The sequence below is a fragment of the Marmota marmota genome, unplaced genomic scaffold (assembly GCF_001458135.2).
Source record: "Marmota marmota marmota unplaced genomic scaffold, marMar, whole genome shotgun sequence".
Taxonomy (NCBI): domain Eukaryota; kingdom Metazoa; phylum Chordata; class Mammalia; order Rodentia; family Sciuridae; genus Marmota; species Marmota marmota.
The window spans coordinates 2,689,464-2,703,713 of NW_025999900.1; the positions used below are offsets into that span (position 1 = coordinate 2,689,464).

Genomic DNA, 14,250 nt, shown 5'->3' on the forward strand with positions numbered 1-14,250 from the left:
TTTGTCCTAGGAGTTTTAATAGATTTGTTTGATGGTATTTTCTTGATTTACCTTCTTCTTCCACTTATCCCACTGAGAGTCAATTCCAAAATTTTTTCTCACAGTCCCTACCATGTGCAAGTATGAAATCTGAGATTTGAGCTATAATCTCCTTTAAGATAAGATTGTCTTTATGACTCTCTTTCTTCTGAAGCAAGTGAATTGTAAATACAGATTAAACAGCAAATGAGCTGTTCAAATAGTCTAACCAGACATTTCCATCCACAGAGAATATGTTTTCTTCCTTATTTAGTGTTTTACCAGAGGGTTAGTAGGTATCATGCAGGTTCTCAGGAGGACTCCTTTTGCATTTAATCCCGTCATAACTAAAATGCATACTTGCATACCAGAGAGCCCCATTTTCCCAGTCATTGTTGAGATGCTTGAGGTTTTCAAATTTTCATTCTATATATTATTTTTATATGACATTAATGCTATCAATGTGTCCAAAACCAAAGGCAAGTTTGAGCTGTTTTCTAGCAAAAGTAGAAATTCTTCACCGATCTTTCTCACTTTTAAAATATATCCCATATACAAAAAAGAACAGTAGACTATGACATGGCCCTGTGCCCATAGAATTTCAATCTCTGGCAATTATACCATTGCCCACCCAGACAATGACCAATCCAATGAACCTAGCCTTCTTGGATTCAAATCACTAAATAGAAAAGCAAACACCAAAGATCTCTGTTTATGTCCAAGAGAGCTATTTCTACAAGCTATTTCTATTCATGGCATTGAGGGAGAAACAACCCAGCACCATCTCAACCTCAAATCTTCTGCCTTTCAAAACTTCTCATCTGGAAGATCAAGAATCAGTGGAAAGTTCTCTCTAAACTGTTATTCATCTCCATATTTTCTGGATAGGAGGAATTTGAATGGTTCCCTAATTTCTGGTTTTCTATGAAGACCAAAAACACCCAATGGATAACCCACAAGACTCTCTTCCTCTTAGACAAGTTTTGGTATTCAGAGTTAAGCTATGAAATATTGCAATATACAAGAAACACACACAAAGCTCTTTATCATTACTGACCAAATGGGCCTCTTCCTTCCTAGGACCAAAAGAAGTCCCACCCACCTAAGATTGGCGAGCAACCTATTTCTCTTGGAATTAATATATTAGAGGAGAAAAAAGAAATCCTCCAAATAGGAAAAAGAAAGCCATTTATAGAATTATGAAAAGATATTATCCAAGAAACTGTGGCTGATATGGTATATATATTATATATATGACATTATACTAGTGCATGGAATGGGCAATAGCCAGAGACTGAGTACATGTGACCTAACAGATGACAAATAGACACATGAGCATGCCTGATGGCAATGGCTCACCCACCTTGGGGAGGGGCAGCTCCAGTCCAGGGCAGTCCTAGGATATCCTGTTCAGTTTAATATCCTCAACTGATCTTGAAGTTTAGTCTCAGAAGGAGAGGTGGATCAGCACCCTTAGAACTTGAAAACACTGCCCCTCTCAACTCACACCATACCCACCACCATCAGAGATCTGACTTCAGATCAGCCCCAGAGAATGTCTTCCCCCAAGTGGAGGTGACCCCTGATTCTACTGAGCATCCTGGTACCATGGAAACCATGGCACATCCCACATTCCTAAAATTAAACTCAAAACATTCTCCTCCATACAGACCAGTCCAAAATCCGAGTTCCTAATCCAGTTGCATTACTTCCTCATGTAACTTCTAGTTTTAAGCATAAAAGAAAAGAAAGACCAGGGAAGTTTAAGCTCTTCTACTGAGTTTTCTCTGAAAACTGGAAGCAATCAAAGGAATCAGAATTTTATACAAAAAAAAAAAAAAAACCTGCTGGCATTTGCAGAAACTCATGGGAAGCCAAAGCTCAGAGGACAGGAGGGATTCAGTGCTTAAGATCTCTTGGGAAAAGCAGAAAATATCACCCAACAAGATTTCACCACATGCTGGTAAGCTTGTATAAACTTGGTGGTGAAGTAAACCAAATAATTAATGGCTATGTAACCACCACTCAATCATTTACATGGCCCAAGACCCAAAAGTACAGGCATCTGGTAGAGTATTTTACACAGTGGTCTTCATACCACTTCCAAACTTAGTATATGTTTAAATCTTTGGAATCAAAGTATATTCTTGATCATTCTACCTGGGCAAGCAAACATAATTCTATGGACTCCCAGACCTCTGAAAACAATGCTGAATTGTTTTTAAGAATTTGTTATCCTGGTTCATGTCAGTCTTTTGATATTTAAATATTTTAAAATATTTATTCTCATGGACAATGTGATCCCCTGTGCAGGCTGAGATATTAAGATTTTAACTTTTGTCATTTTTACTAGGATGTCTCAAAAGTTTTCTTTCTCCATAAATATTAAATTTAAGAGGCAGTAAACAATGATAAAAAAACAAATCTAATCTGAGAAATAGAGCTAACATTCTCTATAGCCAAAACCAATCTTTGTATATAATCCAATCTGGCAGATTGCCAATCCTTTGAGTTCAAGATAAAGGACCCATAATTAGCTGCTTCAAATCTCTCAACTGGCTCAAATCACTGTCCACATAGTAACCAGAATGGACTTGAATATTCTTGTCTGATGGTGCAAGGTCTAGGTTATACACAGATAGAGCAAAAATTCACCTCCATCCAATTTCTCAGTTTTTTTCCTAGACCAACTTCTCAGTGCACAGGAGCATGTTTGTGGTGTAGGGACACAGGCTTTTAGTTGGCCAGGCTGGGTAATGATGTTTCAGTGCTCCGTGAATTAGGTATCATGCCACATTTACTGCCCAACCTCAGGAGTAAGGTCAAAGTTCCACCAAACACATATCATCACACTGTGCTCAGAATGATCTTGTTCATCTTCAGGAGGGATCCTCAACACTGCCAATCACTTCCTCACCTACACAGACTGATTTGGCTACCACATTCATACTCAAGCCTTTTTTCTAGAAATAAAACACATATTTTCAAATTGCAATTTTATTATCACATATTCCAAGTATTCTAGGAAGACTAAATTAAAGAAAAATTTGTAAATCACATGTAATCATACATGTCTTCAAATGCTTCAGATTGGCACTAAACATAAACCATTCAACTTTCATATTGCAAATATTCAACTTTCATATTGCAACTCTCTGGTTATCATTCAGACTATTCACCAATATATGGTTCCCAACACATGGTAGGATTAAACTTCTGATCCTCCTGTTGAACCCAGCACAGACATATCACTGGCTTTAGTCAATAGACATGAACAAAAGAATAATGTCCAGGAAGATTTAAGAATCAATGCCTCTACCATACTCATTTCTTCTTCTGCCTCACTGATCATCAACATTCTCAGCATGACTACTTTACCAGCCTAGATCCCTGAATAAAGATGACAGTGATACAGAACAAAAATACAAGGTGAGCAAAGAAATACATGTTATTTTAAACCACTGAGGTGTGGGGATTGTCTGTTATTGCAATATAACCTAGCTAACATACCATAACCTAACTGAAACACCATTCCTTTTTAGGAAAGAAATGTTGGGACACTACACATTATGGAAAATGCTACTCTGATCTAAAACAGAAGAAATTTGGTACTATATTAGATGATGGTATATGTATGATACGTGGGTATAAATATTATAGATAACCACTTATGAAAACAGACTTTTCCCACCTTGCCCCCACCCAGAAAAACTTTTTTATTTAATTTTCAAAGCAATTAAATAATGTGAATCCTTCAAAATCTCAGAGAAATCCATTTGTCAAATCATTTGCAGAGTACCACTTCTTTTCCAAGACCAAGTACATTAATCAAATGCAGAACTTCAAAGGGGCTTCATTTTGAGAGACCCAACCAACAAATAAATTAGCTGCCAATGACTCCTTTGTAATTGAAGAGGGCCAGCCTGATCCAAGGGGAGAGGACTAAATCAAACATGGGATCCTCCAAGCAAAAACAGCACTGGGGACCCAAATCAAAAAGCCATCCTTCACCCTCTTGTTTCCAAAGGGTGTTAAATAGGAGCCAAGCGCATGTGTGTTTATTTACTAATAAGAAAATGCAAACATCCCACCTCTAATTGATTTCTTATGTGCTACAATCATAAAAAATGTTAGTGTCTGGAATACATATCTGAGCATTGCCCTCCAATGTGGCAGCTTGTAAACCTGATCACATGTACTATAGGTACCTATGACCTATAATAAAATTTTGCTTTTGAAACTATGTAACTCTGGAAAATTGTCTTCTTTATTGCAAAAAGAAATCTCTTGAGGGTTCTCATTTTAAGAAAGTAAAAGAAAAAACTGTCCGTTTTTAATTTGCAGAGCTTTTCACTGGTGATTCAGTGAGGGATGATGTCATATGTTATCCTTCAGTTGCTGGTGTGGTTCTCTCTGCTTACTCAAACCGTTCCCCCTGTTTCTGTGGCAGACAGTTCTCCGGGTTTCCATCCTGTCGTCGGCTTCTTCCCAGCCAGCCACAAGCAAACAGCCTGACTAGCAGCGGGCAGAACAGGAAGTCTGACCGCTCGAGTCTGCAATGGGACCCCTAGTGTTTTCCCACTCCATGTCCTGGCATCCTTCCCCAGAAGTACAAACACACACACACAGAGCTCCCATTGTTGCAGCCCTCCCCAGCCCACTGATCCTAATATGGAATGCAGCAGGAAACCCATGATTTCCTGATACTCGGCAAGCTGGAGGAAGCAGGGGGAAATCTCCATTTAAAAGCGCAGCTTTCCTCCATGTTAGATGTGAGGTGGAAAATGGGAAAGATTTAGCAAAATTCCTCCGTGCCTTCAGCCAGGCTGGAGAGGGCGAGAGCAGAGTGAAACCCTCAGGCTGCTGAAATTTCTGAGGTGTGGGGAAGCCTCTAGAATTCTATGGGAAGGAGCGTTTCCTAAGTGGAACTGATAGGGAAGAGGAATAGATCCTTTTAATAATTCCCCCAAGTGTGGGCTCCCTTACTTTACTAGAATGGTAAGCAACAGGGCATCCGCGCGCCTCGGACATGCCTGCATGATCCAAGGTAGCCAAAGTAAGGCAGGGTAACTCCAGCCTGGCGCTCACTTCCCACCGCTTCATGTGCTTTGGAAGCAGCAGCAGCAGCAGCAGCAGCTGGAGCCGCAAGAATGAACTGCAAAGAGGGAAATGACAGCAGCTGCAGTTGCAGTGGCAACGAGGAGAAAAAGATGCTGAAGTGTGTGGTGGTTGGGGACGGTGCCGTGGGGAAAACCTGCCTGCTGATGAGCTATGCCAATGATGCCTTCCCGGAGGAGTACGTGCCCACTGTGTTTGACCACTATGCAGGTAAGAAAAAGTGGGACTCATGCATCCAGATGCACAGCGTGGGAGGCCAGACCCCAAGTTCAGAGGGACCTGGCTGAGTTCGGTGTCAGTATTAGGCACAGGCCTGGCAGGCACTGTGGAGATCACTAAAAAATACAATCAAAGACTTTGCCAGAATTGTGGGGAGAAGGATTTGTGCATCAATTTGTATTGTAACACCACCCCCAATCAAGGCAAATGAATAACCCTTGGTAAAATACTCTGAACTGCCCTCTAGACTTTGGGGCCAGAGATTTAGTCATTTGCTTGAAGATTCATCAACTTTTTATTGTGAACATTTTAAGATATAGTGTAATTGCATCACAATTTTTCCTATCCCAAAAAAAAAAAAACACCACTAAACACACAACTGATGAAAGAAATGTCTTGCTATGTTTCCTCTATTCATCTCATGCTGTTTAGAAATGAAAATGATAAGATTAATAAATAAAACACTCAACTTTTCTATAGTACTTGGTACCAAAATACTGTACTTTCATTTTCTTGGGATTTTAGATGGAGAGAAAAAGTTTTTGAAGTTTTGAAATATTAATTAGGTAATCTGTATCTCAGATTAAAAGAAACATTTCTAATTGATACATTTTAAAAAATAAAAGTACACATAAAATTTGAATCTCTTAAAGCATGTCCTGAAAGGACAAAATTGAGCATAAGTTCTTTTAAGGCATGACAGTTAAGATACCGTAGTGACGACTTCTTTCAGTGGACTTTCAGCTTTTGTTATTCTAAAGTTAATAGGTGTTACTTGTCAGTGTGATAGCATGATCTGAATTTTCCAATTTTGATTCTGACTTGTTCCCTTAATTTTCAAAACAAATATTATAAAGTTTCTCACATGCAAATTTGTGAGATACTTCAAATGTACAGTTGCGTTAGTTTTTGAACAGTGTTCGGAATGGTGACTCGTCAGAGATTTGAGATTTCATAAGAGGAAAATTTTTCTTTTCTTTGCCTTGGCTTTGGATCAGTTTCAGCAAAGAGGAAATGGCCCACAGGAAGCCAGTTTGAGTGTTTGCTTGGCTCTGTGGCCATTCAAAATCCTCCTTCTGTAGGAAGCAGCTTCCCTTCCAGAGCTAGATGGTCACCTAAGTCTTCCCTTCCTCAGGCACATATATAACTTGCAAAAATATTACCCCATAGCAGCAGTGAGTACAGGATCCATTTCCCAGCAACTTTTCTACACTTGTTGAAACTATGAGAAAATTTTAATGCTGGGTCCCTTAAGCTTTGCTGAAAATATAATAACTATGCCCAGAAAAGAGCACTTTAATAAGAGCAGAATAAAGAGAAGAGCAGATAAACTTTTATCTTGAGGGAGAAAAAAGACTAATTATAAAATTTGTGGCTCTATGCCTTCAGAAAGTTACTCAGAAACTGTTCTTGAAAACATCCTAGCAAAAGTTATTTATTTATCTTCTTTCTACCATGAAGTGAAAAGTGGCTAGCACCTTATTTCAGAAACCTTTAGATCAAAGGTAGAACTCAAAATCTTCTAGAAGGAGAGACTTCAAATGCTTAGAAAAATTATGTATCCAAATCCTCATCTCTTGGGTGAACCAATTACAGTGGTGTCAGGAAGAAGATAAAACCATCGTTAGAAATAAAGTCGGCCTATTAAAAGACACATTAGAGATCAAACCAAGGCTGAACTATGTCTAGATTCTGCTAGGATCCAATTATTTTCTATTTCAATTATGTACACACTTATTGGGGTTTGAGCATCAAAACATCTCAGACTTTGGCCACTGTATTATTTGAGCACCCAGAAAACCACAACTACTGTACCCAGAGCAATCCTTTGCATTGCAGGCATTCCTAACCACGATGGCTTTGCCTTACACTTTGTACTTCTTTAAATATGAAATCCTCTCCTGCACTTTTGGTAAGGTTAAAAAGGAAATAAAGGTGTGTGCCCCATGCATCTGGGATCATAATGAACTTATCACCTCTATTAGCAGAGGACACTCTCTATCACAAACATTCTAGCTGCTTTTGCCACCACCCTCCTCACACATGCTCTGGTTGAACATAAATCCATACACAGTCACAGGATAATCTACAATCAATTGTCAAAGATTTAAAGGCACTCTTCTCCATTTAGATCCAATGTCCAGTTCATGGGTTCTTCTGACCCACTCTGAAATGACAACCTGTAATCGGGCTTCTGAGTCCTTAAAAAAAGATGGCAATTGAAATCAAAGATCGGCCTATCCCTTAAAGACTTTTCCCTAATAACTAACGGCTCATCCCAGGAACACAGAAATATAACAGTAAGGATAAAAGTACAACATACTATTCTGGATACAATATGATAATGAACTCCAAAGTCAGATGACCAGTTCTAATACTGGCTCTGTCACTACTTATTCTGTGGGCTTTGAGCAAGTTACTTAACCTTTCTGTACTTCAGCTGTGACAGAGTAAAAACAGGGACAATAAAGGTATTTAAATTATTTGTGAAAACAAAATGAACTATAGCATGTGAAGTTCTTGGAACCTCATATGTGAAAAGCAATAGTTTTTTCAGCAGTTATTATTAAGAATAAGTTATGTACACTTTTGTATCCCCCTATGAAAGTGAATTAAAATGTAACTAAAAGTAAAGGCTCTGTCAGGGGAAGATGTAATATCAAGAATATCCTATAGAAGAGTAGAATATGGTGGAGTGCATTATTGTCCTTACAAAACAATTACTATGTGTGCTGATATGTGGTAGCTGTGCATCGAGTTGTAGCAGTAGAATATCAACTTGGGGGGGTGGAAATACCAATTTTACATAAGTGATGGAGAAAAATCAACAAACAACTAGAAAAAAAAATTTAAGTTCTATGAATCCTTGGTTTGAATCCCTTCTTTCTAAATTCGAGAATCCAAAAATACATCTCCTCCATGTAGCATTCTTTGACTCTCTAGGGACATTCCCTGCTCCGTCTTCAGTCTGTCTCCGGAAGTGTGTTCACATCTCTAGGGCACGTCACCATTGTATCCCAATTTATGTGTTTCCTTAATTTCCCATCCCCCACTTGCTGTGAGCCCCTTGAAGGAAGGGACCATGCCTCGCCAAATCCAGTCGTCGTCGTGGTCTCTTGGAAGCCATTTGTGTGGTTTATTACTCTCCTTCTTAAAACACTTTCTGCCCTTTGTTTCTGAGACACCACATTCTGCTGGTGTTTAGCCCACTTACCAGCAACCTGTCTCCATCTGCTCTGCCTCCACCTCCCTCTCTTCCCAACCACTAAATATTAGCATACCTCAGTATTCAGTCCCTTGGTCCTCCTGTCTACTGAGGCTCATGCCTGGTTGATGGTATCTAGTAGATGACTTCAAAATTCATTTACATACTAATAACTCCCAAACTGATATCTGTACTCCCAGAACTGGGAACACTCAGATACCCAACTGACCATTTGAATATCTAATGGGCATCTGTCAAACAGAAGCTTTCACTGCCTCCAACTCACCCTTTCCTACTCTTTGCCTTACAAGAATATGACCATTACCTTCTATGCAGTGACTGAGAACAAGTGTTATCCTCTTTCTTTCTTCCTTTGAAACACCCTCATATCTCTCCATTCAAATCATTAATTATTATGCCCTGCTCCTACCACTGAATTCAACATCTCAAACCTGATCACCAGCCACCACCACATCCTCTCTCATCCATACTACAATAATCACCTCCAAGTTCCCTCTTACAATCATGCTCCCCCTAGAGTCAATTCTCCACCCAGCTGGCAGAGGGACTATCCAGAGCCTCAGCTCCCTCCAGGGATTCCCTCAGTACTCAGACTCCATCTTTTGTCAGATGTGCAAGGCACCCCATGACTCTGTCCCTGATTTCTCTCCCACCTAATCTCTGAACACTCTCCCCACACTAGCCATCTCTCTATTCCTCAAACATGCCAAACACCTTCTTTCCTTGAAGACTTTATGCTTGCTCTCACCTTGCCCTGACACTCCCCTAGAGCTTCCTTAGCTTCAGTTATTTAATACATGTGCCTCACTTGACCTTCTATTTGACCTCACACTCACTTTGACCTTCTATTTTGCTGCATCTTTCTTCATGATATTTAATACAAAGACATTATATATTTATTTGCTATCCCCAGCTTCTAAAAAAGTGCCATCTGACAAATAGTAGACTCTCAATAAATAGTCATTGAATAAATTAATTAGTATGTCTTAATTTTCTTGGTCCCTCCAGCATTTAGATAGTTCGTGGTCCATATGGACTTTGAGGAAAAATGAACGAATTGTAGTCCAACAGATATCTCTTTAGAAATAAACTTATAAAAACATTTATTAAGTGATTCTATTTTTTGAACTATTTTGATCATATTTTGGATGATCATTTTATCTATACTGTAATTGTAAAATGGTATTAATTGCCTTGACAGATCTGACACTTGACAGATCTGTCAAGAGTGAAACTCCACAATGTGTAAATGTCACTTGTATTCCTCCATTTGCATTACTTTGGATAGCTTAAACTTTGGATAGACCACTCAAACTCTTGTAGTTCTATAGAGAGCACATTTCAGAGTCACCCCAAATTTGACTGAGGGCTAGGACTACAAAATAGCTAGATGCAGTGGGTCACTCACATTTGTTACACGTGTATCTAAAAAACATCTCTGGGCCCCGCTTCCTACTTGCTCTCAAGAGGATGCAAGATGTCTTCACAACTTTAAGCCTTCAGTTTACCATGGGCAATCACATTTCTCCTCCCATCCTATCCTGATCAATAGCTTTGAATTTCATCGTGGAGCTTTTCCTGACAAAATCTCTCCATCTATTAATGTGTCATGTAACGTATGACATAAGACTTGCATTTTTTGTTTAGCGGGATTGTATGTTGAATAAGTGAGGTTGAGCACATGGCTTTTATGTTTAAGCATACAGGTGTGTAAATAAGCCAAATCCAGCTGAAAACCATTTATTGATATAGTTGGACTTAACCTTTCTACTGTCCTTTGAATTAAAATATATTTTGTCTAAGGATCTTTCTCCAAAACCCATCCCTCTTAACAGCTCTTCTGTCAAAAACCGTCAAATTTGAAAATTCACTTTAAGCCAATATTTGCGAACCCAGACAGCCTAGGCAGGAAACTAACACAATTCATGGAAAAGAGGAAAATCCAGCTACCCTATCAGCTGAGTGAGGTACCAAAGGAAGCTGCTTTCCTAGAGAACTGAAAACCAGGGCTAACTTTTTCCACAAAATTGAACAGCAATCAGCCAAGGTGGATACAGTCACAACCACAATGACCAGAGCAGGCGGGAAAACTATGTCCAGTCCACAGCTGGGGGGATCGGGGTGGGGGTGGGGGGGATGGGAAATGACATAAAAGAGGTATGAGTGAATAAAAACAGAGTCCCAGGCCTACGAAAACTGTGACACAGTACTGCCCATTCGAGAAAATTGACTCAGGAGTTTCTCCTTTCCTCTTTCTAAGATGCCAAAGAAAGAATGAGTTTTGTTTTTTTGTAAGCTATAAGAAAACCTAAAGCAACTCTCACGGGACCATGAAATAAATCACCAGTTTCTTAACCTTAATTAAAAGTATACAAGAAGTTCATGAAAGAGGAAACAGGAGAGGGCCACCTTCTAAAACCCAAGTCAATAGATATCCCATCCCACCTCCCAGTGTCTCTTCCTGAGGCAGGGTGATGTGGGTGAAGGCTGTTTCTGGTCTCTGGGAAGCGACCCTAAAGATGCACAATGGCAGGAATCATAGCTGCCCTATAGTTCCTTCCACAGTCATACCTTGTGGTGCTTAGGAGGGCAACTTTCTCCTGAGGCTTCCAGAGTGGGAAATGCACTGAGGAAGTGAAATGTCCTGCAGAGATGATATATTGTGAGCTTCTTTTCCTGGGAGTAAGAAAAAAAGACTAACAAATGATGGGGGCAGAAAGAGAAGTACATATCTGTGACCAAAGTAGCATAAGGAAAGAGCAACCACTTCAGGGTTGGACACTGCAATTGCTCATCCCCCCTGCACTCCACATTTCAGCTTTAGCCAGCAACACACCGAGGGCAGCAACCAACTCACATTAATTTAAAAGCCAACGTTAAAGTATACTAACCTACTGTAACAAACTCACACCTGGTAGACAGGTGCCCTCTGAGCAAGACTTAGCTCTACCCAGCCTGGCTCCCTTCGCTGTGCAGGTTAGGAACTGCCTTGTAAAGCTGACCTTAGGTAAACAACTCCTGGGACAGCTTTTATTAAACCACCCATGTCTCCCACTTCTTCCTGTGGGGCAAATAGCAAATATCACTTGGAGTCAGCTCAGTACATTGAACCCCAGTGTTTTGAGATCCAATGTCCTGTTCCACAAAGGCAACATGAAGGAAGGCAACAAACATAAGGACAGGGAAGAAAATTCAAAGAAAGAGGCTCCCTCATTAATCCCAAGCACAAAATCCACAAGGATCTATGGAAGTCCTACCCCTTGGTGTTAAGATGCAGGTTCTCATGTGCTTGAAGTTTTATTTTCCCACAAACAAATACTTTCTGGGTTAGTTAGCAGAAACTGAATATTTTCTGGGGATAAATCTCATCATGAATTCAATAGGGGCCAACTCTGAGTCACAGAGTAGCCTGACATTGTCCCTGAGTCCACTGTAAGTCCATCAACTTTTTAGATGTACCCAATTTTCACAAAACAAAAGGATATGATTCATGTGCATTTGCTCAGCCTCTTGTTTTGGCCCATCGCACAGCTTTAATCTATGGCATTCTTTGCTCTCAAACAGTATCCCTTTCATTATTACCACATATGCACACACAAGCAGTGTGATGGTTTGAATCATGAGATGCCACTAGAATATACGTCAACCAAATAACAAGAGCTATCCATTTACACAGTGTTTGCTATGGATTCAGGCATATTTGAAGTATTTTTTTCATACATTAACTCATTGCCGTCTCACAATGATCCTCTGAGATACCATTGTTTTCTCAGTTTTACTGTTGATGAAACCAGCATATGTAAATATTAATCAATTTTCCAAAGGTTAAAACTTCTAATGGAGAAAATGGGAACCAGAGAATAATAAACAATATGAACAGTTTGTATAGGTTATGTTTTTATAACTAATAACATTAATTTAAAAGTCAGTGTTAAAGTATACTAACCTACTGTAACAAACAGACACAAACACGTAATGGATTAACTTAGTGGGAGGGTATTCCTTGCTAATATTATGCTCCTGGTCCAGTATCCAAGTCAGCAGGGCTTCCTTCCTCCATATGGTCATTTAGGGACTCAGAATACTTGCCTTTGGTGAACAGACCAGCCTTTAGGATGGATAGCTAATCTGCATCCTATAATCCTAATGAGAATGAGCACAAAAAATCTGGAATGAAAAAAAGTTTCGTGGACCAGGCCTGGAAGTAACAGATATCATTTCCAGTCCCTCTCCACAGGAGATAATTTAGTCGGAAGGTCACACCTCGTTTTAAGGGAGGCCGAGAAAAAGACAACCTACCTGCCCCCCAAAAAAGGAGAGAATGGATTTTGATGGTAATGAGCACTCTCTCCAGCCACCAAATGTCCTTACGGAAATTCACCCTTCTCCCCAGAATCCCACTGTGCCACTGCTACCATGCCAAAGTCCAGCGTGAGTAGGGGTACATCGACTTCTCGATTTGGTCAAGAGGAGAGTCCTTGTTGTCCAACAAGAGGCCATTTATCTAGGCCATCTGCCCAATCACCACTTATACAATGGTAGAATAGGAAAGGAAGGACCAAAATATTCAGTGCCCACCCTCCTTTAGAAAGAAAAGACTGAAAGGCACATAGCAATAATAGAATCCTAATGGCAAGCATTGGGATTCTTCATTGGGAAGGTTCTTGAATTGACCCTGATGCTGTGGTCTGGGAGAAATACCTTTCTTCCTTGTCCATTTCCCTCCATAATCCACATTTGAATTGGGCCTTGGGAGCTGCACAGCTTTCTCAGTCTGCTTCTTGCTTGTGTAATTTGGGGGGCTCAACTGTCATTTATAGTCATAAGCATATTCAGTCCAATCTTGGAGTTTCTTAGGAAACACAGCTCCCTCAAAATCTTACTAAGCTAAGACTCATAAGGTCAAAGATCATCTGTTTTCTCTCATATGTGGAGAAGAAAAAGGAAAAGAAAAGGGGGACTGGTCTCATGAAAACTGAAAAGAGATCAGGTCAAGGGCAGGGATGAGGGGAGAGAAATGGGGAACTACTGGGTAATGATATTGGCCAAATTATATTATTATATGGTCTGTATGTGTGAATATGTAACAAGAAATCCCTCCATTATGTATAACTGTAATGCACCAATAAAAAATATAGAAAAAAAAATTTAAAGAAAGAAAAAACTAGGTTAGCTGGGCATGGTGGCCACACCTGTAATCCCAGCTACTCAGGAGCCTGAAGTGGCATGTTCACCATTTCAGGCCAGCCTGGGAAACTTAGCAAGACCCTGTCTCAAAATAAAAATTTAAAAAGGAAAAAAAATAAGCAATTTGTACAGTAAAAAAAAAAAATTATACTGAGTAAATAGATGTTCCTGAAAACAATTTCTCATAGCATTTTTTAAATTCAATTCCTCTTACTAAAACTGCTAAAGAAATAAGGACCCTAAACAATCTCTTTACATTGCACCATAGACTTAAATTTCAATTTAAATGTGATACAATTAAACATAACATAAAGAATTGATGTTCTGACTACATGGCTAAATCAATAAAAATACCATAGGGGGAAAATTTTTTTTTTTAATTTTTTAAACGGCTAGGGATGTAGCTAGTGATAGAGCACTTGCCTAGCCTGCATAAGGTCCTGCATCCAATCCCCAGAACTGCCAAAAAAAAAAAAAAAAAA

General features: G+C 39.5%; 1 protein-coding gene across 2 annotated transcripts in view; it reads left to right on the plus strand.

The window, feature by feature from the left end:
* Positions 1-4,467: 4,467 nt before the first annotated feature.
* Rhoj (ras homolog family member J) overlaps positions 4,468-14,250 on the plus strand; it is a 102,791-nt gene continuing 93,008 nt past the window's right edge. Inside the window, exon 1 of one of the 2 annotated variants that reach the window (XM_048798464.1) lies at positions 4,468-5,346. In XM_048798464.1, the coding sequence (XP_048654421.1) occupies positions 5,169-5,346 (178 nt within the window). In that variant the 5' untranslated portion in view covers positions 4,468-5,168. The remainder of the gene's footprint in view (positions 5,347-14,250) is intronic. The other variant, XM_015489963.2, reaches the window with a different exon arrangement.